The sequence below is a fragment of the Triticum urartu genome, chromosome 6A (genome assembly GCF_056163025.1).
Source record: "Triticum urartu cultivar PI428250 chromosome 6A, HENAU_Tu73, whole genome shotgun sequence".
NCBI classification, from domain to species: Eukaryota; Viridiplantae; Streptophyta; class Magnoliopsida; order Poales; family Poaceae; genus Triticum; species Triticum urartu.
The window spans coordinates 70,182,580-70,208,648 of NC_141878.1; the positions used below are offsets into that span (position 1 = coordinate 70,182,580).

The window sequence follows — 26,069 nt, forward strand, 5'->3', positions numbered from 1 at the left end:
AGAGGCACGGATCACTAGGAAACAACATGAACATATGGCATATGAGATAAACAGGTCAAGGACTTAGTGGAAATGCTAAGTCCTTGAAATCAACATTAACAAATGCACCACTTTGCAAGCTTGTGCTAGTCACCACACACATCACAAAAATACATGGGTTATACCTCTGGAAAGATGACAAAACCCTTAACAAAACGTATGTAGAGCTCAAGGGCATATCATGCACACATTAATCATGGAAAAAATGACAAATATCTAAATGGAGCAGCAGATCTGACAATTAACTCAAGTAGCACTCTTCTAACAGCATTTCAGGCATCAAGATGAACTCAAATGAAAATGATGCAATGAGATGAAACGATGTACTCTCTGAGGCGAACATTTTGATATGCTATACGCATGAATCGGAGCTACGAATGCAAAGTTACGGCACGATGAAGATGGGCATATGAAACGTGGAAACCTCCGCGAAAAGTCAAGCGGGACGGAGGAATCCGGGACGGCGCGGTGCAGATCTGAGGCGGGGTGTTTGGATGGGGGAGTGGGTGGATCTGATCCCACTTCCGAATAGGATCTGGCCGGAGCTCCGGCGAGGCGTGCTCTCCGGCGAGTTACACGGTGGCGAGGCGAGATCCACGCGGCGGGGCGGCGGAGCCCCGCCGGCGGGAAGGGGCGGCGAGTACTGGAGCCGGCGACGAGGGGATCCGGGTCCCCGATGGGCGGCGGCGCGCGGTGACCGACGCCGGCGAGGTGGCGTGCGGCGGCGATCTAGGCGGCGGAGCAGGGCGATGTCCGGCGACCGGAGCAGGTGAAGATGGCAGCGGGGCGATGGCGCGGGCGGCGCGCGCAGTGAGGAGGCGGCGGCCCGGTTGGCGACGGCGGGGGCCCGCCCTGGGCCGAACGGGCCTCAGCGACGGCGGCGGCTGCTGTGCCACGTGGCGCAGCGCGATTGGCGCGGAGGCGGCGGCGGGTTTCTCCGGCCGGGTCCGGACATGTCCGGCGCGGCGCGAGGGAAAATTAGGGTTAGAGGAAGGGGAAGACCCGGGATTTCGGAGGGGATCACTAATTTATAGGTAGAGGGAGCTAGGAGAGTCCAAATGAGGTGCGGTTTTTGGCCACGCGGTCGTGATCGAACGACCAAGATGATGGAGGAGGTTTTGGTGGGTTTTGGGCCACTTTGGAGGGGTGTTGGGCTGCAACACACACGAGGCCTTTTCAGTCCCTCGGTTAACCGTTGGAGCATCAAACGAAGTCCAAATGGTACGAAACTTGACAGGCGGTCTACCGGTAGTCAACCAAGGACGCTTGGAAAGTCTCGGTCCAGTCCGGAAATGTTTAATCCCCACACACGAGAAGAAGGTAGAAATGACCACCGGAGGAGAACGGAGCGCCGGAATGCAAAACGGACAACGGGGAAAATGCTCGGATGCATGAGACGAACACGTATGCAAATGAAATGCACATGATGACATGATATGCAATGCATGACACGCAAGCAATGACAAGGCAACAACATCAAATAACTAGACGACACCTGGCACATCGGTCTCGGGGCGTTACATAAAACACACTAGAACAGGTTCAAACAAGCATGGCAAAAGTGCAAAAGATAGCAGGTTCACAGACTTAGTGAAAATACCAACATGTCAAAAACAACATCAGGAAGCAATGTTTAGAGCAAGCAAACAACATGCTACAGGAATATATCATAGTAAACCAAGGCATGGAATGATTCTACTAAAAGCATAGATCAAAAGTCCCTTACTGATCATGAGCCAAAGAGGCACAGAAGATATGATGGCACCCATGTAAACATAGCAAGTTTTATAAAATTTTCAGATTTAGCAGAAAAACAGAGAATGACATAAACAGAATTATGATAGCAACTTTGCGAGCTCATGCCACTCACCACAAAGCATTGCGTGACAATATAAGCATACCAATAGCAAGATGACATGTTCATGAAGCTAACCATGGCAATATCAAGTTCATAGGATGCATGGATCACTAACAACCATGGCAATATTGATTAACATGTTAACATTCTGTCAGGAACATTTTATAGCAAAAGTAGAGCAAGAATAAGACATGCTAGAGCACTCCATAATTGCAAAAGGGGGCATGGATGGATAGAGAATAACCACAAGTTCAAAACATCCTTACTGGAGTATCCCAAAATAAGCATGGATCTCAATGTAGCATCAAGTTTACATGTCATCAAAATAACAGCAGGGAAAAGACAACAAAATCCTAAGTCCCTGAATACAGCAACATCACGGAGCCTAGTGTGCATGCTTGTGCTAGTCACCACATAGATCACAAAAATACAAGACAAGAACCTCTGTAAATATGGCAGGATGTAGTTCAAAACACATGTAGACCTCAAGCTCATACGATGCACACATCAAATGCAACAAAAATGACAAAACCTAATGATCTGATAATTACCAGCAGCTAACATTTTATATCACTCTTGCATCAATTAAAAAGGCATCATAATGAACATGAACATGCATGGAAATGCTTCTAACGTGAAGAGCTCAACGATACGAACAATTTGATATACCATATGCATGATTCGGAGCAACGAGCGCAGAGATACGATGAGATGAACATGGCATAAAAACATAATGGGGTTTGGGACTTAGAGAAATTCGACCTCGAGGGGAAAAAGTCAACGCGCAGAAACCGAGGCAGAAGGGTTCGGATCCGGCGATGAGGAAGAAGATGGCCGGCGACGGGGAAGAAGATGGTCGGCGAGGTCCGGCGAGCTGCAGGTCCGGCCGGCGGCGAGCTCCTCCGGCCGGATCTACGCCGAATCCGGCGCGGTCGGCGACGAAGCTGTGCGGCGAGGAGGAGGCGGCGCTAGATGGCAGCGGCCGGTGACCGAGGCGGCGGGGCGTGGTCGCTGGCGTCGGCGGGCGAGGCGCGGGCCGGGAGGGCCGGCCTCGGGCTTGCGGCCCCGTGCGACGGTGGGCGGCAGCGGAGTGACGTGGCGGCGCGCGATTCGTGCGGGCAGCGGCGGCGGACGCCTCCGGCGCCGGGAGGACGTGTCCGGCACGCGGAGGAAGGGGAAGGCTAGGGTTTGCCCGCAAATTTCGAGGGGAGAGGCATATTTATAGGTAGAGGGAGTTCGGAGTGTCCAAAAGAGGTGTAGTTTTCGCCCACACGATCGTGATCGACGACGGAGGACATGGAGATGGTTTAGATGGGTTACTGGGCCGTTTTGGAGGGGTGTTGGGCTGCAACACACAAGAGGCCTTTGCGGTTACCCGGTTAACTGTTGGAGCATCAAACGGCCTCCAAATGGAACGAAATTTGACAGGCGGTCTACCGGTGGTGTACCAAGGCCAATTGGCAAATCTCGGTCCATTCCGAGAACGTTTAACACCCGCTCACGAAAAGAGACAAGAGGGGTGCGCCGGTGCATGTGGGAGTGTCGTATTGCAAAACGGACAACGGGGAAAATGCTCGGATGCATGAGACGAACATGAATGCAAATGCGATGCACATGATGACATGATATGAAATGCATGACATGAACAAAATGCAAAACGAAGACAACCCAACCACGAAGGGTAATCTCATAACTTAAAGCCGAAAATGGCAAGAGTCGGAGTTACAAATATGGCAAGTTACATCCGGGGTGTTACAACCAGCCCCTTGTGGGCTGGTGTGCTTCCCTCTTATGGCCCATAAGGCCCATAACTTCTCCTGGGGGGTTTCGGTAACCTCCTGGTACTCTGGAAAAATGTCCGAACCTCTCGGAACCATTTCGATGTTCAAATGCAACCTTCCAATATATGAATCTTTACCTCTCGGCCATTTCGAGACTCCTCGTCATGTCCGTGATCTCATCCGGGACTCCGAACAAACTTCGGTTCATCAAATCACATAACTCATAATACAAATCATCGAGATACATCTCCGGTCAATAACCAATAGCGAAACATGGATGCTCATATTGGCTCCTACATATTCTACGAAGATCTTTATCGGTCAAACCGCATAACAACATATGTTGTTCCCTTTGTCATCGGTATGTTACTTGCCTGAGATTCGATCATCGGTATCATCATACCTAGTTCAATCTCGTTACCGGCAAGTCTCTTTACTCGTTCCGTAATGCATCATCTCGTAACTAACTCATTAGTCACATTGCTTGCAAGGCTTATATTGATGTGCATTACCGAGAGGGCCCAGAGATACCTCTCCGACAATCGGAGTGACAAATCCTAATCTCGATCTATGCCAACTCAACAAACACCATCGAAGAAACCTGTAGAGCATCTTTATAATCACCCAGTTACGTTGTGATGTTTGGTAGCACACTAAGTGTTCCTCCGGTATTCGGGAGTTGCATAATCTCATAGTCATAGGAACATGTATAAGTCATGAAGAAAGCAATAGCAATAAACTAAATGATCATAGTGCTAAGTTAATGGATGGGTCTTATCCATCACATAATTCTCTAATGATGTGATCCCGTTCATCAAATGACAACACATGTCTATGGCTAGGAAATTTAACCATCTTTGATTAAGAAGCTAGTCAAGTAGAGGCATACTAGGGACACTCTGTTTGTCTATGTATTCACACATGTACTAAGTTTCCGATTAATATAATTCTAGCATGAATAATAAACATTTATCATGATATAAGGAAATATAAATAACAACTTTTTATTGCCTCTAGGGCATATTTCCTTCAACTAGTTCTTTGCCTTTTTGAACACTTATCGGGGTTAAAAATTAATTTCCAGAAGAGTGAATTGTTTTGCTTTGGTAGAGCCAAAGAAGAACAATATGCATATAGACAATTGTTCGGTTGTGCAATGGGTTCCTTGCCGTTTAATTACCTCATAATTCCAATTCACCATCGTAGATTATCAAATAAAGAATGGAAATGCATTGTTGCTGGAAGTGCAAGATTATGTCTTATGGAGGTCGGCTTGTGTTAATTAATTCAGTATTAACAAGTATGTCGATGTTTCTAGTATCTTTCTACCTATAGGGGTACGAAAAATGTTAGACTTCTATCGATCTCGTTTTTTTGACAATGTGATGAGGTAAAGACCGAATACAGATTGGCCGAGTGGGATATTATTTGTAGACCCAAAGACCAAGGGGGTCTTGGGATTGAAAATCTGGAAATAAAAAATAGATGCCTACTGAGTAAATGACTTTACAGGTTATCGATTGAGACCAATGGTATGTGGGCATAGATTTTACGTACCGAATACCTACAATCTAAATCTTTGTCCTAGGTTACCGTTAGACCTAATGACTCCCCATTTTGAAAGGGACTAATGAGGATGAAGGATATTTTTTGTCAGAAATGGTACAACTACACGATTTTGGGAAGATACATGGTTAGGGTAGATGCATCTAGCCTTGCAACATCCCACATTATATAATATTGTACAACGTAAAGAGGATTACATTGCTACAATATTACAATCGTCTCCCTTAAAGATCCAGTTCAGGAGGTCTCTAGTGGAGGAGCGTTGGAGCTCCTGGTTGCATCTCGTGCGAAGGTTGATGGATGTTTAACTTTCTGATCAGCCTGACTCCTTTCACTAGAAGTTAACTAGGATTGGTGTTTTCACGGTGAAGTCTATGTACTTGGATTTAATTAACTCTGGCCCAATCCTGAGATTGATTCACATCTGGAGGGTAAAATTTCCGTTGCGAATTAAGATCTTCATGTGGTTCGTTCACAAGGAAGTGATTCTAACCAAAGATAATCTGCTAAAGCAAAGATGGGTAGGCATTTCACCACTACAAAAAAATACTTCCGTGATGATACGTGTTTGTCACAGTAGGTCACGATTTCTGTCATGCATGTACATCCATGACGATTTTATGACAGAATTAAGATAGTCATACATGTGTTGTCATAGAAGTGTTCCGTGACAAAACTCAAATTATCATCATGGAAGTGTCCACCTCTATGACGATAAATGGCGCATCATGGAAGTGCTTCCGTCAAGGGTAACCGACACGTGGCATCCACCGTAATGGGTCGCCGTTAAGCTATCGGGTTCGGTTTTGGATCCGATAACCCGTTAACAGCTATAACCAATGGTGACTTTCCACATGTAAAATTCTCATTGGCTGAAGGAACCACGTGTCAGCTCTGCGTTGGGACAGATGTCAATGGTCCAATGGACAGGAGGTGTCTATAATACGTCGACACATGGCATGGGCCAACAGTGGCCTATTTAGGTTAAAAAGGTCGACCCGTTTGACTTGGTCCAAATCTAGCGAGCCGGCCCATGGAAAGCCTGTTAGCGGCATGTTTGCATATAGCCCATTTACAGCCCGCTAACTCACGACCCTTTCTGGCCTTTCCGTAATCGGCCTAGCAACTCATGTGGGCTGTCCAATATAATTCCAGCCCGTTGTAACTTTCGGCCCATTGATGGTCCATGACGTCTTTCGGCCCATATGGCCCTTTGTAACTCTTGGCCCTTTAACGACCCGTGGTGAAACTGGCCCATAATGAATAGTATATCACTTTATACCCATTAACGGCCCATTTTTTAGTTGGGTCGTATCCAACCCATGTCATCTTTCAGCCTTCTAAGGGCCCATTTACTCTTGGGCTCATTTCCAGCCCTCGATTACTTATGGTCCATTACTGGTCCGTTCCGCTAATGGGCCAAATTTAGCCCGTGGTTACAGTCGACCCGTTTGTGGCACGTTAAACCATTGGGTCGTTCTCATAGCGTCATCTATTTCGTCCCATTAACGACTCGTTATGCCTGTCGATAGAATTAAGCTCGTGATACATACTGGCTTGTTAACCGCTCGTTAAGGTCGGGCCCATAAACCGATGATTCCCATTTTAGCCCATCTATGACCCATATTGCGGTCCGTTATTGGTCCACGAATAGCACTACTCATGTTTGGCCTGTCGATCATACAACCCATAGAAGGTCCATGAAATTCGACGACTCGTAGAAGGCCCATGAATTCAACGGCCCGTAGAAGGCCCATGGTCACTACAACAGGTAGCAGTACCATGGTTACAGCGGTCCATATGTGGATCATGATTATTGTGGCCTGGTTCTCAAAAAAATGTGGCAACTAGCAAACCTCAGAAAATGAACCGCAATGACTACAAGCTAACAAATAAACAAGACAATAAGGAAATAAATAAGCAAGCAACTTACGCTGGGCTATTAAGTATGTTCACACACGAACACGTCACGTGTACACTCGACGCCGGGGGTGATGCACCGCATCTCACGTCGAAAGAGACCCGACCGATAACGCGATATGCAGGACAGTCGGCGGGTGCTTTTGAAGACCCGAAACCCCACACTCCCGGGAGGGACCCCGTCAGGGAGTGCGGCGACAATGGGCTGGCCTAGGTCGATTCGCTCGCCCCTAGAGCCTTGACATTTGCAGCTCTCAAACACAAAGAACAACGAAGAATGAGAGAGAAAACGATGGGGAGATAAGATGTAGATGAAAAAGTAGTATATTGGTTTGCTCGATTATGTGTTGTTCATTCGGTCGTCACCTCTCATCTATTTATGAGGCGGCTGGACTTCATGTACAAGAAAAGGAGTCCAAATCCCGTCCAAATCTTTCCAAAATTACCCGAACTCAGATTTAGGTATGAGACAGCAGTTCGATTTTTGAGTCTCACGGGCCACAAACGACCTCGGATGAAGATCATCCCAAAAGCAAATTTAACCGTTTCAACGAGACGAACAATTTTCAGGTTGAAATTTTTTCGATTCGAGGCCATCTTTAACTTCTAGTTGGACTCGGTCATGCAACTTTCTTGTTTGTTCAAGTTTTGTAGTAACCTTTGCAGGCTGTATGCTATCTCTGATGATGATGACTCCAAAAGCAAAGTTGACAGTTTCGACAATATGCACAACTTCCATGTAGAACACTTTTTCATCCGAGACCATCTAAATAATCTTTTCAGCCCATCTTTAGCTTATGATCGGATTGACCTTAACAATTTCCACTTGGCCGGCAAGCTTTCCACTTGGCCGGAAAGCTTTCATGCCGGCAACGCTTTCCACCCCGGCAAGCTCTTCACTTGACCGGCAAGGATTTCCACGCCAGGAAGCTCTCACGCTAGCAAGCTTTCTCATGTCAGCAAGCTTTTCACGCCAGCAAGCTTTCCACGCCGGCAAGCTTTTCACTTGGCCGGCAAGCTCTCGCACCGGCTTTCATGGTGGCAAGCTCTCACACCGGCAAGCTTTGTCACGCCGACAAGCTTTCTCACGCCGGCAAGCTTTCCACGCCGGCAAGCTTTCCACGCCGGCAAGCTTTCCACGCTGGCAAGCTTTCCATGCTGGCAAGTTTCATTTAGCCGGCAAAGGCCGAATAACTCACGTGACCCATCAGACACCACCTAGGTGAGTGTCTGGTCCCTCGCGACACTTTTTCACGCAGGACCGATCCGCAGAGTGTTGCATCTAACTTTTGCATGTTTATATCAAAACCAACCGATTCGACGAGAAAAAGACAATTCATGTAGATCATTTTTTTCATATGAGGCCGTCTTGGGGGCGTAATCAGCCAAACAGTGATCTGAACATAAAATTAGAACTTTGAATACAGTTTCGCCTCCTAAGATGAGGTCAGATGGTGATGACCCAAACATGAAAGTTGCTCAGTTTGATGACACGAAACATTTTCATGTTGAAACCCTTTTTATTGGGGGCCATCTTAATTGTCTTTTGTACTATGCCAAAATCCGGTGTCAATAGTTGCCTTCGAATTTGTTGTATCACGAGATCCACTTGATAAACTTCTAATCTAAATCACCGCCCAAGCGCATGAGGACACATGGAGACGGGTTAGATTTTCATCCCAATTGACGCCCGCCTCTGATCCTCCCGCATCTATGTGATCGCTCATCTTTTATGTTAGTGTGTCTATAAATACTTTTTGTTATCCCGTGTATGTTAGTGTATTTATAAATATTTTTTGTTATCCCGTGGCAAGGCATTTTGCTGCTGTTAACTAAGGGGTTGTTTGGATTGTGACTGCCCTTTGCCATATATTGCCACATGATTTTTGCCATACTTGTTCTAGTTGAGTTGCTTAAATTGTTAGCCAAACTTTGATTTGCCTAAGGAAATCTTGCCACACTTTTTGTGTCTATAACATATGGGGTTCACTGCTCATAAAAAAATCCTTGTCTTAGGTGTGGCTAGAACTTAGATGTGGCAGGGAAGCAAACATGTCACGAACTCATCCTCGCAGGATTGGATCAGGAGGGGAAAGGGGATGAGATCGAGACTTGGGGAAGAAGGTTCTCGCCAAGGGAGGAGGTATAGATTAGGTGGGGAGAGGTTCAGTTTAGAGATTACACATCACATGCCCTATCTACTGGCCTATAGCTGGCTATATAGCCGTGCTCCACTTGTCCGCCTGGCCTGACTGGTGGGCCCGTGCCAACTGGCCGTAGGGGACCCACCATCACGCGTCCACCGCATCACCTCCTGGCGATGCAGGTGTGACATTCCCCACTCCTTCAGAACGGGCGCCGTCTTCAGGTTCAGCGTGCTGCTCGGCGTCTTCAGGTTCATCCCACGCCGGTGCTAGAGGAAAACGGCGGCGTAGGGTGTTGTAGTCCTCCCACGTCGTCGCCGTGTCGTCGTTGCGCCAGCGCACCTTGATCTGCACCAGAGCACTGCTGCCACGCTTGACCATGCGGCGCTCCAGGATCTCCACCGGTTCATCGTCGTGGCCGGCGAGGTCTGGAGGACGCGGCAGCTCGGAGAAGACCGGGGTGTAGTTCGGTGTGAACGGCTTGAGCTGGGACACGTGGAAGACTGGATGGATTCTGCTGTCCGCCGGCAACTCCAGCTTGTACGCCATCTTGCCAATCTTGTCGAGCACCACAAATGGCCCGAAGTACTTGTACGCCAACTTCGCACAGGGCCGGTTCGCCACCGATGACTGTGCATAAGGTTGGAGCTTGAGGACAACACTGTCGCCCACCTCGAAGGAGCGCTCCGTGCAATGCTGATCGGCCTGCTTCTTGAATCTGTGTTGGGCACGCAGAATGTGATCTCGCAGCCTTGCCGTGTGCACGCCCCAGTCCCACGGCTCATCGTCGATCATGGGCATCGTCTTGTCGTCCCAGAGTGCCATGGCGCCCAGGTTGGGCTCGATGCCGTACAGAGCGTTGAAGGGGGAGCATTTGATCGAGGAGTGGAACGACGAGTTGTACCAGAATTCAGCGGTCGGCAGCCAGCGACGCCATTGCCTGGGCGCGTCGTGCACCGCGCAACGCAAGTACATTTCCATGCACTGGTTGACGCGTTCGCTCTAGCCATCCGTCTGGGGGTGGTATGCTGTGGAGAAGAGCAGCTTGGTGCCCGCACTGGCAAAGAGCTCGCGCCAGAGAGCGCTGGTGAAGACGCGATCGCGGTCGGAGACGATGGAGCTTGGAATGCCGTGCAGCTTGACGACATGATCCCAAAAAACCTTGGCCACCTGAGGAGCTTTGAAGGGATGACGAAGCGGAATGAAGTGCGCTGATTTGGTGAGGCGATCCACGACCACCATGATAGAATCGAATCCTTACGATGGCGGCAATCCTTCCACGAAATCCATGGTGAGGTCGTGCCAGGGAGCGGTCGGCACGGGCAAGGGTGCGAGTGTGCCCGCCGGCTTGGACTGCTCGTGCTTGGCGTGCTGACAGACTGGGCACTGCCGCACATAGTCGGTGACGTCGGTCTTCAGGCCGTCCCACACGAAAAGCTTCTTGATGCGCTGGTAGGTGGCCGTCGCGCCAGAGTGGCCTCCGACTGCGCTGTGGTGCAGAGCGCTGATGATCTTGGTGCGCAAGGTCGTGTTCTTGCCGATCCACAAGCGCTCCTGCTTGCGGATGAGTCCCTTGTATAGCTCGTACCCGTCATCGTCGGGGCTGTGGATCGCGAGCCGTGCCAGGCGATCCTGCGCCTTGGCGTCCGTGGCGTAGGAGTTCGCCACCTCTTGAACCCATGCAGGCTGGCAGATGGAGAGCGCATCCAGGTTCAGAGACGCACCCACGTGAGAGAGAGCATCCGCGGCGCCGTTGTCGCTGCCGCGACGATAGCGGAACTTGAATTGGAGTCCCACCAGCTTGGTCATGGCCTTGCGCTGCAGATCGGTGGCGAGCTGCTGATCTTGCAGGTTGCAGAGACTTTTGTGGTCCGTGATGATGGTGAACGGGCCCCGTTGCAAGTACGCGCGCCACTTCTCCACGGCCATCATGACGGCGATGAACTCCTTCTTGTACGCCGACAGCCTCTGATTGCGCACGCCTAGGGCCTTGCTGAGAAACGCCACCGGGTGCCCTTCCTGTGCCAGCACCGCGCCCACGCCAGTGTCGCAAGCGTCCGTCTCGATCACGAACGGTCGTGCGAAGTCTGGGAGCGCGAGCACTGGCGCGGTCACCATGGCGCGCTTGAGGAGGTCAAATGCCACCTGCGCTCTCTCGGTCCACTCGAAGCCCTTCTTGGTTAGCAAGCTCGTGAGTGGCTTGGCAATGATGCCGTAGTGCTCGATGAACTTGCGATAGTAGCCGGTGAGGCCGAGGAAGTCGCGGAGCTCGGTGGCAGATGAAGGGGTCGGCCATGCCACCATAGCTTGAGTCTTCTCTGGGTCCGTGGCGACGCCGTCCTTGGAGATGATGTGGCCGAGGTAGGAGATGCTGTCTTGAGCAAACGAGCACTTGGACTCCTTGGCGTAAAGCTGGTGCTCGCGGAGCAGAGCGAGGACGAGGCGAAGATGCTCCAGGTGCTCCTCCAGAGTTTCACTGAAGATCAAGATGTCATCCAAAAATATGATCACGAATTTATGCACGTACTTGGCGAAGATTGCATTCATGAGGCATTGGAACGTGGCCGGTGCGTTCGTCAGCCCGAACGGCATGACCTTGAAGTGGAAATGGCCATGGTGTGTCTTGAACGCCGTCTTCTCTTCGTCGCCTGCGCGCATGCGTATCTGGTGGTAACCAGCGCGGAGGTCCAGCTTGGAGAAGAAGGCCGCTCCCGCCAGTTCGTCGAGCAACTCGTCGACGATGGGCAGTGGAAATTTGTTCTTGACCGTGGCGTCGTTGAGCCGGCGGTAGTCGACGCAAAAGCGCCAGGTGCCGTCCTTCTTCTTGACGAGCAGCACAGGCGCGGCGAACGGGCTCATACTGTGCTCGATGACGCCTGACTCGAGCATCTCGCGGACTTGGCGCTCGATCTCGTCTTTTTGGAGGGGCGAGTAGCGGTACGGGCGCGAGTTGGCGGGGCGCGCGTCGTCCACCAAGGTGATTGCATGATCGTAGCGGCGGTGAGGAGGTAGGCCCTTTGGTTCGGCGAACACGTCGGCGAAGTCCGTCAGAACGCTCTCAACACTTGGTGGAATTTTGGTTGAAGGTGGCTCTGGTGCGCGGGGCAAATCCAGCACGGCCATGTACCAAATGTCATTGCCGGCGTGCCATTTCCGCAGCTGCTCGGGCTCAATCTCCTCTGCTCGGGCTGCTTCGGTCAAACACCTTGCAGGGTGATCATTGCGCCGTGGTACTCGAATGTCAGCGTCTTATCGAGCCAGTGGCAGCTCATGGGACTGAACTGCTCCAACCAATCCATGCCGAGCACGCCGTCGTAGGCGCCCAACTCCAGTTGACGCATATCGGTGGTGAAGGGGTGACCCTGAATCCACCAGTTCAGCCCTTGCACCATGCTGTTGCAGGTCATGCGTTCGCCGTTGGCCATACAGACCTCCATAGCGGGTACGGGAACGGTTTGGGCATGCACGCGCTCGGCGAACACCTGGGAGATGAAGCTGTGTGTGCTCCCTGAGTCCACCAGCAGCAGCATGACTTGATTGCCGACGAGCGCGCGCAGACGAATGGTGCGCGGCGACTCGGTGCCGGCGACCGCGTGGGTGGAGAGCACGCAGCACTCTGGTTCAGGGTCTTGATCAGCCGGTGCATCGAGCAGGTCCATGGCGTGCACCGCGTCATCGCTCAGTACTTCTCCGTAGTCGCCCACCTGAATCGTGAGGAGTTGTGTGGCCTGCTTGCATCGATGGTCGCGGGAGTAGCGATCACCGCATTTGAAACAGAGTCCGTTGGCGCGGCGGTGCTCCCGCAGCTGTCGCTCGCGCGCCAGGTCGTCGTTGGGGGCGGCAGCGCCACCTGGCCGTGGCGCCCCCATGGCTCGAGGAGGAAGCGGCAGTGGCGGCGGTGGTGGAGGAGGTGGTCGCACAGCCGGAATGATCCATGGTCGAGCACGTTGCATGCTGGCTTCTTCTTCAATGATCCGGGCCAACACCGCCGCACGCGTGATGCTTGATGGCTCCTGAAGGCGAACTGCAGCCCATAACTCGTCGCGCAAGCCCAGCAGAAATTGGGTGATGAACAGCTTGGGGTTGAGCGACGCATCAAGGCGAGCATATGGTACATGTGGGTCTCGAACGCCGTCCGGTACTCGGCGACGGTGCCGGTTTGGCGTAGTTGCAGCAACTTATGCATCTCCATCTTGAATTCGTCAGGCGCGAATTCAGTGATGATTGCCGCAGTGAACTCCTGCCACGACGGCGAGCGATGAGTCTGTCGATACGCTTGGTACCAGTGTGCGGCGTGGCCGTCGATGTAGAGCGACGCCGTTGTCACCCAGCTGTGTGGAGGAACGCGATAGAGGTCGAAGTAGGTTATGCAGCTGTCGATCCAGAGGCTGGGCGCGTCGCCGTCAAAGTGCGGGAAGTCGTGCTTCGGTGGCTTGACCGTGTACTCCTCGCGCTGCCCGATGTGCGCGTCGCGGCCCGCCACGAACGCGTTCGTCTGCCCACGCCCGTGTAGGACAGGGCGTGTCGCGTGGGTAGCAGCGGTGGTCCGTTGTTGGCGAGGCGGACGGCTGGGCCTTGAGGACGAGCGCCGCGGTCGTGCTCCAGCGAAGTCACTGCAGAGGCTTGGGTGTCGCCGTCATGGTGGTCGGCGGTGTTCAGGCGGTGGCGCTCGGCTGCGGGCGGCGAAGGTGGTAGTTCGCGCTGCTGCTGCCGAACTTCATCGACGTCGGCTTGGGTGAGGTCCAGCTGCTTGCGGATGTGCGCCAGATCCGCGGAGACTTGAGTGTTGAACGCGATCTGGGCCTCGCGCTGCTTGTCGCTCGCGAGCGTGGTCTCATCGAAGCGCTTCAAGAGCGCCTGCAGCATGGTTTTGAGCTCTCCCGTGGATTCCGACATGGCGGTGATGATGTGACGGGTCTGGGCGGAAGGTTTGCTGGGCGGCGCCGTCGCCCTCGCTCCAAATCAGGCCAACCCCGCTGGGGATTTCGAGCGGATCTCGCCGGAGCAAGACCGCACCCGCAGCGGTGGATGTTACGGCGGGATCGAGAGGATATGAGGGCAACGAAATTTCTGGGGCAAAACCTGAGCTCTGATTACCAACTGTCACGAACTCATTCTCGCAGGATTGGATCGGGAGGGGAAAGGGGATGAGATCGAGACTTGGGGAAGAAGGTTCTCGCCAAGGGAGGAAGTACAGATTAGGTGGGAAGAGGTTCAGTTTAGAGATTACACGTCATATGCCCTGTCTACTGGCCTACAGCTGGCTATATAGCCGTGCTCCACTTGTCCACCTGGCCTGACTGGTGGACCCATGCCAACTGGCCGCAGGGGACCCACCATCAAGCGTCCACCGCATCACCTCCTGGCGATGCAGGTGTGACAAAACAGCCCCTCCATGATACTCTCGTGGGAGAGGTTCATAACCTCCACCCCATTTTCATTGACACAAACCGCTGAAGAATATGAAAAACTGATCTAAAAGTACTCTTCGAGACACTACAATGAGTTGGGGCAGGGATTTGTCAGTATTCACAAAAATGGCCGAAATAAAAGCACCGATGTCACAAAATACAAGCATATCGCAGCCCCAAAAAGATACACGCAAGCCAGTGACCCGCAAGAAAATATCACTACCTAACCACCGGGGATGGCAAAGTGCTAAGCCAGCTTCGATAGGAACGAGAAAAATTGGGATCGCAGATCTAGAATTGGAGAAGCATAAAGTGATAAATCTGAAATTGTGTCTCACAACTTTTACTGCCGGCAGAGTGGCCGACAGCCTACTAATGAATCAAATCGTTAAATCCACTGCACAAATTTGCGGTATTCATGTTTCCATCTGCACAGCCGGCTGCAGAACCTCCTCTGTTCGTCGTCCTCGTCCCAGGCCTCCGCCGTCTCCATCTCCCCGCACCGCGGGTCGGCGCAGGGAGCGGCAGGCTCGGCCGTCCTCCAGCGGCGCATCGTCAGCCTTCTCATGACCGAAGCAGCCTCTCTGCGTACGGAAGCAATCTTGATCTTGCTCTTTGTTCTTGCTGCAGAGCATCCCTCCAGATATCCCATTGCCTCCTCGATGCCTTCGATATTGTAAGCGTCGCGCAGCATAATCATGCCGATGGTGTAGGCCGCAACGGCATGGCCGTGCTTCATGGCGTGGTGGAGGTGCCGGAGGCCGCTCTCCTTTCCCCTATGGTTGCAGATTTCCTCCTGCCAAAGGAAGAAAATGTCAGAATCGTAGCAGTTGGGTTGGTTAGCGCGTGAACAACTGAACATGATGCAATTCTGTAAGATAGTATCTGTGCTTCAGATGTTACCAGGCCGAGGATGTAGGACGCTTCGGGGTTGCCGGTGGCCGCGCACTCCCCGAGCACCGAGAGGAACCTCTCCTTGTCCCACCAGTGCAGACGCCACTCTCTGTCCACCGCCATGCACCGGCCCACCTCCCTCGCCGCCGTCGCGTCGCGGAACACCTTGCATCTGAAGAGATACATGCGCATGATATAGCACCTTGCATCATTTCACAATCACAGCCAAACATCAGAAAGGAAAGGAATAATTAATTGGTCACTTACGATCGCCTGAGGCTGACGATGTCGTCCAGGGGCGTCGTCGACTCCCCCGCGATTCTGGCAGTCACCTCCACCAGGATGTCGGAAGGGAGGCCGGCGATGCCCATGCCAGACGGATCAGCCCCTCCCCCTCCTTGCCCCGTGAGCCCCTCCTCCGTCTCCTCACCCCAATCCTCCTCCTCGTCCCCTTTTGCCTTGTTAAGGTAGATGATGACCAGACCAGAAGCACGTGTAAGTACAGCCAATTATAGCAACTTGCAATGGCGGTTGGCGGAAAGGAAGTTGTTTGTGGTCACAGAGAAGCGGTGGGGGGCATAAACCAATCTATCACGCAAGGACCAAGAGGAGATACTACTAGTTTATTATAGTTGGATGGATGTCTAGCTAAGCTTCCCCGTGGGGTCTCAGATGTCAAAGCAAACCAGCTCTCGTTTCCATTGGTTGGTTCACTGCACGGCTGCAAATTTGCTGACGTACTAGAGAACAGTGATGCATTCTACTAGTTGCCGAAGAATGAGAAAGTGAACAGGGCCACCTATTTTATTCTATATGAAAAAGATTGTGCGCTAAAAATATGTAACCTTGAAATGTCTGTATTAAGAAGAATATTGTACTGGTGCGAAAAGGGTCTGATTTATACACTAAAAAAAGTAAAAATATGCTGGTGCTAAAAAGGCAAGCACAAATGTCTCTTTCTTTGTTTCCACAAGCAGAGGTTGGGAACTGAAATTTTGTCACGATGTAGCTGTGAATTTATATACTAGCATCTAAGACGTTTATCTAGCATCTCATGTACTAGTAAAAATATCTAAGTTTGAGAAAGAAAAAATGCATTAAAACAAAATTTGTAGTCAAATTGGGTGAGTGGTACTCACCAGTATGCAATCTGGAACAGCATCAGGGCATGTCGCTGTGCACAACATTCGTGACAGCAACTACTCCAAATCACCAGTGAATCTTCTCTCTATACAGCAGCAAGCAAAAACATTGTTCAGAACAATTTTATGTAGGCTGTACGAATCAAACTGTTCTTTATATAGTACTGCAGGCATACTAGTTCACATCTCAGAACAGTGTGGAACATTGGTTCCTGATCAGTAGCACTCGGGCATAAAGCGGGTAATTTGGGAAACTTAGATATATGACATTGCAACTTTGGCGATTCAGAGAAATGCCATCACTATTTTGCTCTTTGAAAAAATGACACCACAACATTGCAATACTCCTGAAGATGCCATTATGCAAAATTTCAGACCAAAATGCCCATGCCTTCTTCCTTGCTCTTCTCCTCCCTCCACTAACCTCATTTTCCTCAATCATGGCAGCACAGTCTCTTCCTCCCTCTCTCACCTCTCTTCCTTGCCTTTCTTTGCCACATGGATTCGACCTCAATGCCACAGCCTGAGCATGGGATCCCCATCACAATTTCTTCCCAGAGATTAGAATTACCATCCAAGGCCATCCAAACTCATTCTGCGATCCACATCTCATCCGCATCTGGTTGCTCTGTGGCTCCCATCTCCTCTAAATCCGACAGTGAGCCGGCAACGAGAGGCCGAGGGGAATATTGAGATGGAGCTTGCTGCTGGATTCAGTAAAACAGCCATGGACCCCATCTCCTCTAGATAAGGCAGCAGGAATTTGAGGCGGTCTTCAAAATGGAGCTTCCCGATGGATTCCATGGCAGTCATGGGAGGGCAGAGGATGCTGCGAAGAGTTGCAGACAGCCTGAGGAATAGAAGCTTAGGAGGGAACCCATCCATGGAGGCAAGATGGTAGGTGCAGGGGGCAGAGGAAGATGGACACCATGAGGACGGCACCAGCGGCAGGCTGGACACGCTTGCCGAGGGGGGCGGGAGTGGAGGACGTCGCTGGCCAGCACAGTTGCAGGTCACTGTTGGGAAAGGAGTGAGGGAGGGAGGAAGGAGAAGAGAAGGAAGAAGACATTGGCATCTCAGTCTGAAAATCTATATGATGGCATTTAAAGTTGTAATGGCATATATCTAATTTTCCCAAAACTTGGATCAATACACATTACAGCCTAAAATCCATATCCATTCATCCAAATTTGGAGTATTACACAAAGTTCCTTTCCCAACAGTGACCTGCGCGAGGGGCAATACAAAGAGAAAGAGACATCGATACTCACCAGCGGCGGCACACCCAGCAACAGCAATCCTCCGTTGCAGCCGTCCGACAGCTGAGCACCACGGAGAGGCAAGCGAGAGAGGCTGCGGTGGCGCACAGAGACAGACCTAGCTAAGGCAAAAGTGATGGCAGGCAAGGCGTGTGTGATGCAAATGGGTTTCCTTATATACACCGCGGCTATTTATTTTCTTCTATATTATAAGGTTTTCAGTTACACCGGTGGTCAGAAAGCGCGTACGCTATGGTAGAACAGTCAAACAGAGTTGACTGGTGAGAAATCAATACAACCTAAACATGTGAGTTTGTAGTCACAAGCAACTTCTCAGGCTTTCCATACATGTCATTATTTAGGGCTTTAGGGTGATGAGAGACTTACTCAGCCACTGTTCTCAAGTACATAAATGTCATCATCCTGCTGCCTTTTATGCTCGTATATATTGCCTCTTTGGCCCCATCCTGTTCTCACTCTATTGGTAATTTTCATAATCGTGCGAGCACTGTCATCTCTGCATTTAAAAAATGAAGTCAGAGTCATTGCAGCTCAACAGAGAAAGTGAACTTTACTATCTTGTTAGAGTTAGTTTGTGTTTCTTGTAAGATGAAACCTTGCATCCAAATAAACTCTGTTTAAACAATATGCCTTGGTTATTTTACTAAATTTAAACAATATTTCATAGTCTAAGCGCTACAGAATCATTGCATCAAATAAACAGATGATTGAAGTAAACACATAACGAGAAACTTGATCGTGATAATACCTGTGCAGAAGGGAATGCCAATCACTTTCAGCATACTTGTCATGCTCATGCTTCCGGCTTCCAGTGGTAACCACACCAGAAACAGCAGCATGACCAACATTACCATCTGCCATTTCCATCATCTTTTCCGACAGTACATCAGCATCCTGCTTCTTTCCCGTTTCACTTAGTGCATCTATGACAGGCATGAATGTGGCTGGATCAAATGAATATCCTTTAGCTATAAACAACTTGAGAAGACTATGTGCTTGGTCTGCCTCATGAACACTGCAGAGCCCCACGATGATCTTCTTATATGGGAAACTTTGGATAGAGATTCTCATTTCAAGTGCTATTTCAAGAATGTTCTTGGCTTCTATCCACCTAGCATAAGTGGAGAGTTCGGCGCACATTAAGCAATAGAGCACTTCCTTCTGACCACATGTACTCAAAGCAACATCAAATACCCTCTGAGCTGCAGAGAAATCTGCAATCTTACAAAAAGCCTTGATCAACAAGCCAAAAGAAGTCACATTAGGAACTATTTCATTCTGTAACATTTCATCTAACAAAGGCATTGCTTCGTTCATCATTCCTTGTTCACAAAAGGATTTTATCAAGCTATTGTAGGTCATGACGTTAGAAGAGATCCCCTTCTCCTTCATTTCACTCATCAATTCAAGGATTTCATCCGACATGTGTTTTTCTTGAAATCCCCAAATCAACAAGTTGTATGACCTTGTGCTTGGATTGAAACCTTTCTTTTCCATGTCTCTCAGAACCTTAATGGCTGAAGATGTCTTGCCATGGTTGCAATAACCGTGAATAAAGGTATCATATATAACTGAATCAGGAGAAATATCTTTTGCTATCATCTCAAGTAATCGTTTCTTTGCTTCGTCGAACCTTCCTTCTTTGCACAATGCATTCATCAAAGTTGTGTAAGTGATTCGGTCAGGTAGACATTTTTTGCTGAGGAAAGAATCACTCGCTAAACTTGAAAACGAACTACCCAATCTGCCAAGAGCCAAACTTCCTTCATTCCACATTTCATCGACAATGTCCATAGCCATATCTAATTTACTGCTTCTGCATAGTCCATCAATAATGATATTGCAGCTTGTTGTATCCAAGCTATATCCTTTCTCACCCATCCTCTCCAACAACCTTTCTACCTCTGTAGTCCTACCAGCTTTCCACAAACTCTCCAGCAAAACATTGTAAGTGAACAAATTTGGGGCACACCCCTTCTGTGCCATCTCATCAAGGATCCTGTTGGCAGCGACAGTGTTTCCCTTCGAGCAATAAGCACGGAGCAAACTAGTATAAGTCACAACATCTGGTGTCATCACACCACTCCTCACAAAATCCTCCACTCTCCTTACATCAAACGACTTGCCCTCCTTACACAATCCATCGACAATGATGTTGTATGTATAGCTATTAGGCTGGACACCCTCATGAGCCATCTCGCTCAGCAACTCTTGCGCCTCTCCGATCTTACCATTCCTCACCAATCCTGACAACCAGCGGTTGTAACTCTCGACCTTCCTCAGGAACCCACCACATCTCATAATGTCCACCAACACCCTTGCCTCATCCACCATCCCGGCATCACAGAACCCGCTGAGCATCACGTCGAACGTCACCTGGTCAGGCCTCGGCAGACCTGGCTCCAGGGCCTCCTGCATATCATTGAATATCCTGTATGCCTCCAGCACCCGGCCAGCCTTGCAGAGCGCAGAGATCCTGCCATTGAACGTGACCACATTGGGTGAGAGCCCCTGCGCCCGCATCCGTTCCACCAGCCTCTCAGCCTGGTCCACCTGGCCCTCCCGGCAGAACCCCGCCACCACCGTGTTGCAGACCACCAGGTTCATCCTCGGCATTTCGTCGAGCACCCGAAGCGCGTCGGCGCTCCTGCCCGCGCGGCAGTACCCTCGCGCCAGGATCCCGAAGCTGAAGTCGTTCCTGGCGGGCATCGCGTCGAACACCCTGCGTGCGAGGTCCATGCGGCCGGCGGCACAGAGCGCCTGCAGCAGGGTGTTGCGGGTGAAGACGTCGGGTGCGGCGCCGGAGAGGAGGAGATCCTTGTAGAGCGACTCGACGAGGTCGAGGCGGGACTCGGCGAGCGCGGCGAGGAGGAGGCGGTTGTAGACGGGGGTGGGCGGCGGGCGGAGCGCGGGGCCAGGGAGCGCGCGGAGGGAGCGGAAGGCGGAGAGGGAGAAGTCGAGCGGGACCCGCGGGGAGGCGGATGCGGCGGAGAGGAGCGCGAGGAGGTGCGGGGCGGGGTCCGGGAGGGAGAGGATGTGGGCGAGGAGGCGCGGGAGGAGCGGGTGGCCGGAGGGATCGGCGGCGAGGAGGCGGGAGAGGAACGAGGTGGAGTGCGGCGGCGGAGGGGATGCCGGGGAGGAGAGGTCGAGGAAGAGGCGAAGCGCGGCGGCGGGGTTGGCGGCGTTGCGGCGGAGGAGCGCGAGGAGGGGGGTGGCGGCGGAGGGGGAGGTGGACATGGGAGGGTCGCGGCCGCGGCGAGGGCGGCGGCGGAAAGGGTTTAAACGTGCCCCCGCTGGCTGGCTGGCTGATCGGTGGGGTACACTGTTAGGTCAACGGTCCAGTTCTCTCTCACTGCTCTGTGGGGCCAAATCGTCCTACTGTCACTGCTCTGTGGGGCCAAATCATCCTAGATCGTGAGCTCACTAGAAAACCATGTTATGCATGTTCATGATCACCAATCTACAATTGCCACATGCTTTTTCTTTGCAAGGAACTGGAGGGTTTTATTCAATAAAACGGGCTCCAACAGTGTCCGCCATCAGGCGAGTCACCAGAAACCCAGGGAAAGAGTACATCCAACAATCTGTCATCTCCAGTGTGCAAGCATTTTTCGCACACAGGTGGGCGGGTACATTAGGATGCCTCTTTACATGATGAATACTAAAAGAGGAAAAACTATCTGCTAACCCTTCAATATCTAGAAGCACTGGCGCTATCAAAGAGCGCGAAGAACGGCGCGAGTTCCAGAGATCGACCAGATCTTGACTGTCAGTCTCCATTTGTACTTGCTCAAAGCCACGAAGCTTTGCGAAGACTACACCTTCACGGAGGGCAAGAGCCTCTGCAACAAGCGAGTCAGTGACGCCATGGACCGGCTTGCACCAGGCATCGAGGTAAGTCGTGGATGATCGAGCAACTCCTCCTACTCCTGCGACCTGGCTTCCATTGATATACCTACATCAACATTAATCTTGATGCAATCTTTCTCAAATCTGGAGTCACACAAAATGTCCTGAGACCAAGTTGTTGTATGGAGCTCTGGAAGCTTAATGTTGAGCCACTCCCTCGCCTCTCTCCAGAACATCTTTGCATGTGTGCACTTTATCAATACATGATACAAGTCTTCATCTGCATCAAAGGCAGACTTTGCAGCGTGCCAATTGAGCAATGTGTCTGTGCTTCAAAGTGCTCTCAACAGTTAGAATTTTTCGTAGCACTAGCCACCAAAACACACGAACTTTTGGCACAACCTTGAGCTTCCAAAGTCTAGACCAACACTGTTTCTGAGTCTCTGAAGATTCTGTCACCGTCCCTTCCCCTAGAGCTGAATGCTCGTTATGGGTCACCAGAGCGCGGTACGCGGATTTTACAATGTAGTTTCCAGACTTTTCGGCAGCCCATGCCCATGAATCAGCCCCTCCTCCAACACCCAAAGGGATGTTTAAAATAGCACCAGCTTCTGGGGTTGTAAAGTTTTTTTTTTCACCAACTCACTCTTCCATAAACCCGTTTCAACGTCAATCAGGTCTGCCACATGAGGAATGTTAGCATTTCTGATTTGAGCTGATGGACGTAGCGAGAGGAGACCTGGGATCCAGCTATCATGCCAAGTGGACACGGACGAGCCATCTCCAATTCTTTTTACCAAGACGGTCTTCAAGGCCTGTCTCCCTGCAACTATTGCCCTCCAGGTGGCTGACGCATGTTTAGGAATTGTAGCGTCCATAAACTCACTTGTGGGGAAGTACTTTCCTTTTAAAACTCGCACGCAAAGAGACTTGGGTTCGTTATTAGCATCCACCCCTGCTTCCCAAGAAGAGCTAGATTAAACAGTTCCAACTTTCTAACTGTTGGAAATATGCCCTAGAGGCAATAATAAAAGTATTATTATTATATTTCTTTGTTCATGATAATTGTCTTTATTCATGCTATAACTGTATTATCCGGAAATCGTAATACACGTGTGAATACATAGACCATAATATGTCCCTAGTAAGCCTCTAGTTGACTAGCTCGTTGATCAACAGATAGTCATGGTTTCCTGGCTATGGACATTGGATGTCATTGATAACGGGATCACATCATTAGGAGAATGATGTGATGGACAAGACCTAATCCTAAGCATAGCACAAGATCGTGTAGTTCGTTTGCTAGAGCTTTTCCAATGTCAAGTATCTTTTCCTTTGACCATGAGATCGTGTAACTCCCGGATACCGTAAGAGTGCTTTGGGTGTATCAAACGTCACAACGTAACTGGGTGACTATAAAGGTGCACTACAGGTATTTCCGAAAGTGTCTGTTGGGTTGACACGGATCGAGACTGGGATTTGTCACTCCATATAACGGAGAGGTATCACTGGGCCCACTCGGTAATGCATCATCATTATGAGCTCAAGGTGACCAAGTGGTTGATCACGGGATCATGCATTACGGTACGAGTAAAGTGACTTGCCGGTAACGAGACTGAACAAGGTATTGGGATACCGACGATCGAGTCTCGGGCAAGTAACATACCGATTGACAAAGGGAATTGTATACAGGGTTGTTTAATCCTCGACATCGTGGTTCATCCGATGAGATCATCGTGGAGCATGTGGGAGCCAAAATGGGTATCCAGATCCCGCTGTTGGTTATTGACCGGAGAGTCATCCCGGTCATGTCTGCATGTCTCCCGAACCCGTAGGGTCTACACACTTAAGGTTCGGTGACGCTAGGGTTGTGAAGATATGTATATGCAGTAACCCGAATGTTGTTCGGAGTCCCGGATGAGATCCCGGACGTCACGAGGAGTTCCGGAATGGTCCGGAGGTAAATAATTATATATAGGAAGTGCAGTTTCGGCCATCGGGACAAGTTTCGGGGTCATCGGTTTTGTACCGGGACCACCGGAAGGGTCCCGGAGGCCCACCGGGTGGGGCCACCTGTCCCGGGGGGGCACATGGGCTGTAGGGGGTGCGCCTTGGCCTGCATGGGCCAAGGGCACCAGCCCCAAAAGCCCATGCGCCTAGGTTTCCACAAAAGGGAAGAGTCCCAATGGTGGAAGGCACATCTAGGTGCCTTGGGGGGGAGGGAAACCTCCCCTTGGCCGCCGGCCCTAGGAGATTGGATCTCCTAGGCTGGCGCACCCCCCCCTTGGCCCTCCTATATATAGTTGAGGAGAGGGAGGACTTCATATCTCAGCCTTTGGTGCTTCCCTCTCCCCTGTTACATCTCTCCCTCGTAGTACACGGCGAAGCCCTGCTACTGTGACGCCCTGCATCCACCACCACGCCGTCGTGCTGCTGGATCTTCATCAACCTCTCCTTCCCCCTTGCTGGATCAAGAAAGGAGGAGACGTCATCCGTTCCGTACGTGTGTTGAACGCAGAGGTACCGTCCGTTCGGTGCTAGGATCTCCGATGATTTGAATCACGTCTTGTTCGACTACATCAACCCCGTTCTTCGAACGCTTCCGCTCGCAATCTACAAAGGTATGTAGATGCATCTAATCACTCGTTGCTAGATGAACTCCTAGATGGATCTTGGTGAAACGAGTAGGAAAAATTTTGTTTTCTGCTACGTTACCCAACAGTGGCATCATGAGCTAGGTCTATGCGTAGTTCTCTTGCGCGAGTAGAACACAATTTGTTGTGGGCGTAGATGTTGTCAACTTTCTTGCCGCTACTAGTCTTATCTTGCTTCAACGGTATTGTGGGATGAAGCGGCCCGGACCAACCTTACACGTATGCTTACGTGAGACCGGTTCCACCGACTAACATGCACAAGTTGCATAAGGTGGCTGGCGGGTGTCTGTCTCTCCTACTTTAGTTGGAGCAGATTCGATGAACAGGGTCCTTATGAAGGGTAAATAGAAGTTGACAAATCACGTTGTGGCTTTCACGTAGGTAAGAAAACGTTCTTGTTAGAACCCTACTTCAGCCACGTAAAACCTACAACAACAATTAGAGGACGTCTAACTTGTTTTTGCAGCAAGTGCTTTGTGACATGATATGGCCAAAGTTGTGATGAATGATGAATGATCTATATGTGATGTATGAGATGTTCATGCTATTGTACAAGGAATCACAACTTACATGTCGATGAGTATGACGGTGACAGGATGATCATGGAGCCCCAAGATGGAGATCAAAGGAGCTATGTGATATTGGCCATATCATGTCACTATTATTATTTGATTGCATGTGATGTTTATCATGTTTTGCATCTTGTTTACTTAGAACGACGGTAGTAAATAAGATGATCCCTTACAACAATTTCAAGAAGTGTTCTCCCCTAACTGTGCACCGTTGCTACAGTTCGTCGTTTCGAAGCACCACGTGTTAATCGGGTGTGATAGATCCTTACGTTCACATACAACGGGTGTAAGACAGTTTTACACATGCAAAAACACTTAGGGTTAACTTGACGAGCCTAGCATGTACAGACATGGCCTCGGAACACAGAGACCGAAAGGTCGAACACGAGTCGTATGGAAGATACGATCAACATGAAGATGTTCACCGGCGATGACTAGTCCGTCTCACGTGTTAATCGGACACGGCCTAGTCGACTCGGATCGTGTAACACTTAGATGACTAGAGGGATGTCTAATCTAAGTGGGAGTTCATTAATAATTTGATTAGATGAACTTAATTATCATGAACTTAGTCTAAAATCTTTACAATATGTCTTATAGATCAAATGGCCAACGTTGTATTCAATTTCAACGCGTTCCTAGAGAAAACCAAGCTGAAAGACGATGGCAGCAACTATACGGACTGGGTCCGGAACCTGAGGATCATCCTCATAGCTGCCAAGAAAGATTATGTCCTACAAGCACCGCTAGGTGATCCACCCGTCCCACAGAACCAAGACGCTATGAACGCTTGGCAGACACGTACTGATGACTACTCCCTCGTTCAGTGCGGCATGCTTTACAGCTTAGAGCCGGGGCTCCAAAAGCGTTTTGAGAGACATGGAGCATATGAGATGTTCGAAGAGCTGGAAATGGTTTTTCAAGCTCATGCCCGGATCGAGAGATATGAAGTCTCCGAT

The 26,069-nt window shown here is 50.4% G+C and overlaps 2 protein-coding genes across 2 annotated transcripts; both read right to left on the reverse strand.

The window, feature by feature from the left end:
- Positions 1-14,826: 14,826 nt before the first annotated feature.
- LOC125513436 (uncharacterized) lies at positions 14,827-18,450 on the reverse strand. Its single transcript, XM_048678553.2, has 5 exons — positions 18,402-18,450; positions 16,753-16,841; positions 15,881-16,071; positions 15,623-15,785; positions 14,827-15,515 (listed from the first exon to the last, which is right to left on the reverse strand). Exons 2-5 carry the CDS (start codon positions 16,798-16,800, stop codon positions 15,108-15,110), a joined length of 810 nt encoding a protein of 269 aa, XP_048534510.2. The 5' UTR covers positions 16,801-16,841; positions 18,402-18,450; the 3' UTR covers positions 14,827-15,107.
- Positions 16,752-21,297, reverse strand: LOC125513434 (uncharacterized). The gene is made up of 3 exons (XM_048678552.2): positions 18,784-21,297; positions 18,402-18,531; positions 16,752-16,841 (listed from the first exon to the last, which is right to left on the reverse strand). Exons 1-2 carry the CDS (start codon positions 21,270-21,272, stop codon positions 18,402-18,404), a joined length of 2,619 nt encoding a protein of 872 aa, XP_048534509.1. The 5' UTR covers positions 21,273-21,297; the 3' UTR covers positions 16,752-16,841.
- Positions 21,298-26,069: the final 4,772 nt, after the last annotated feature.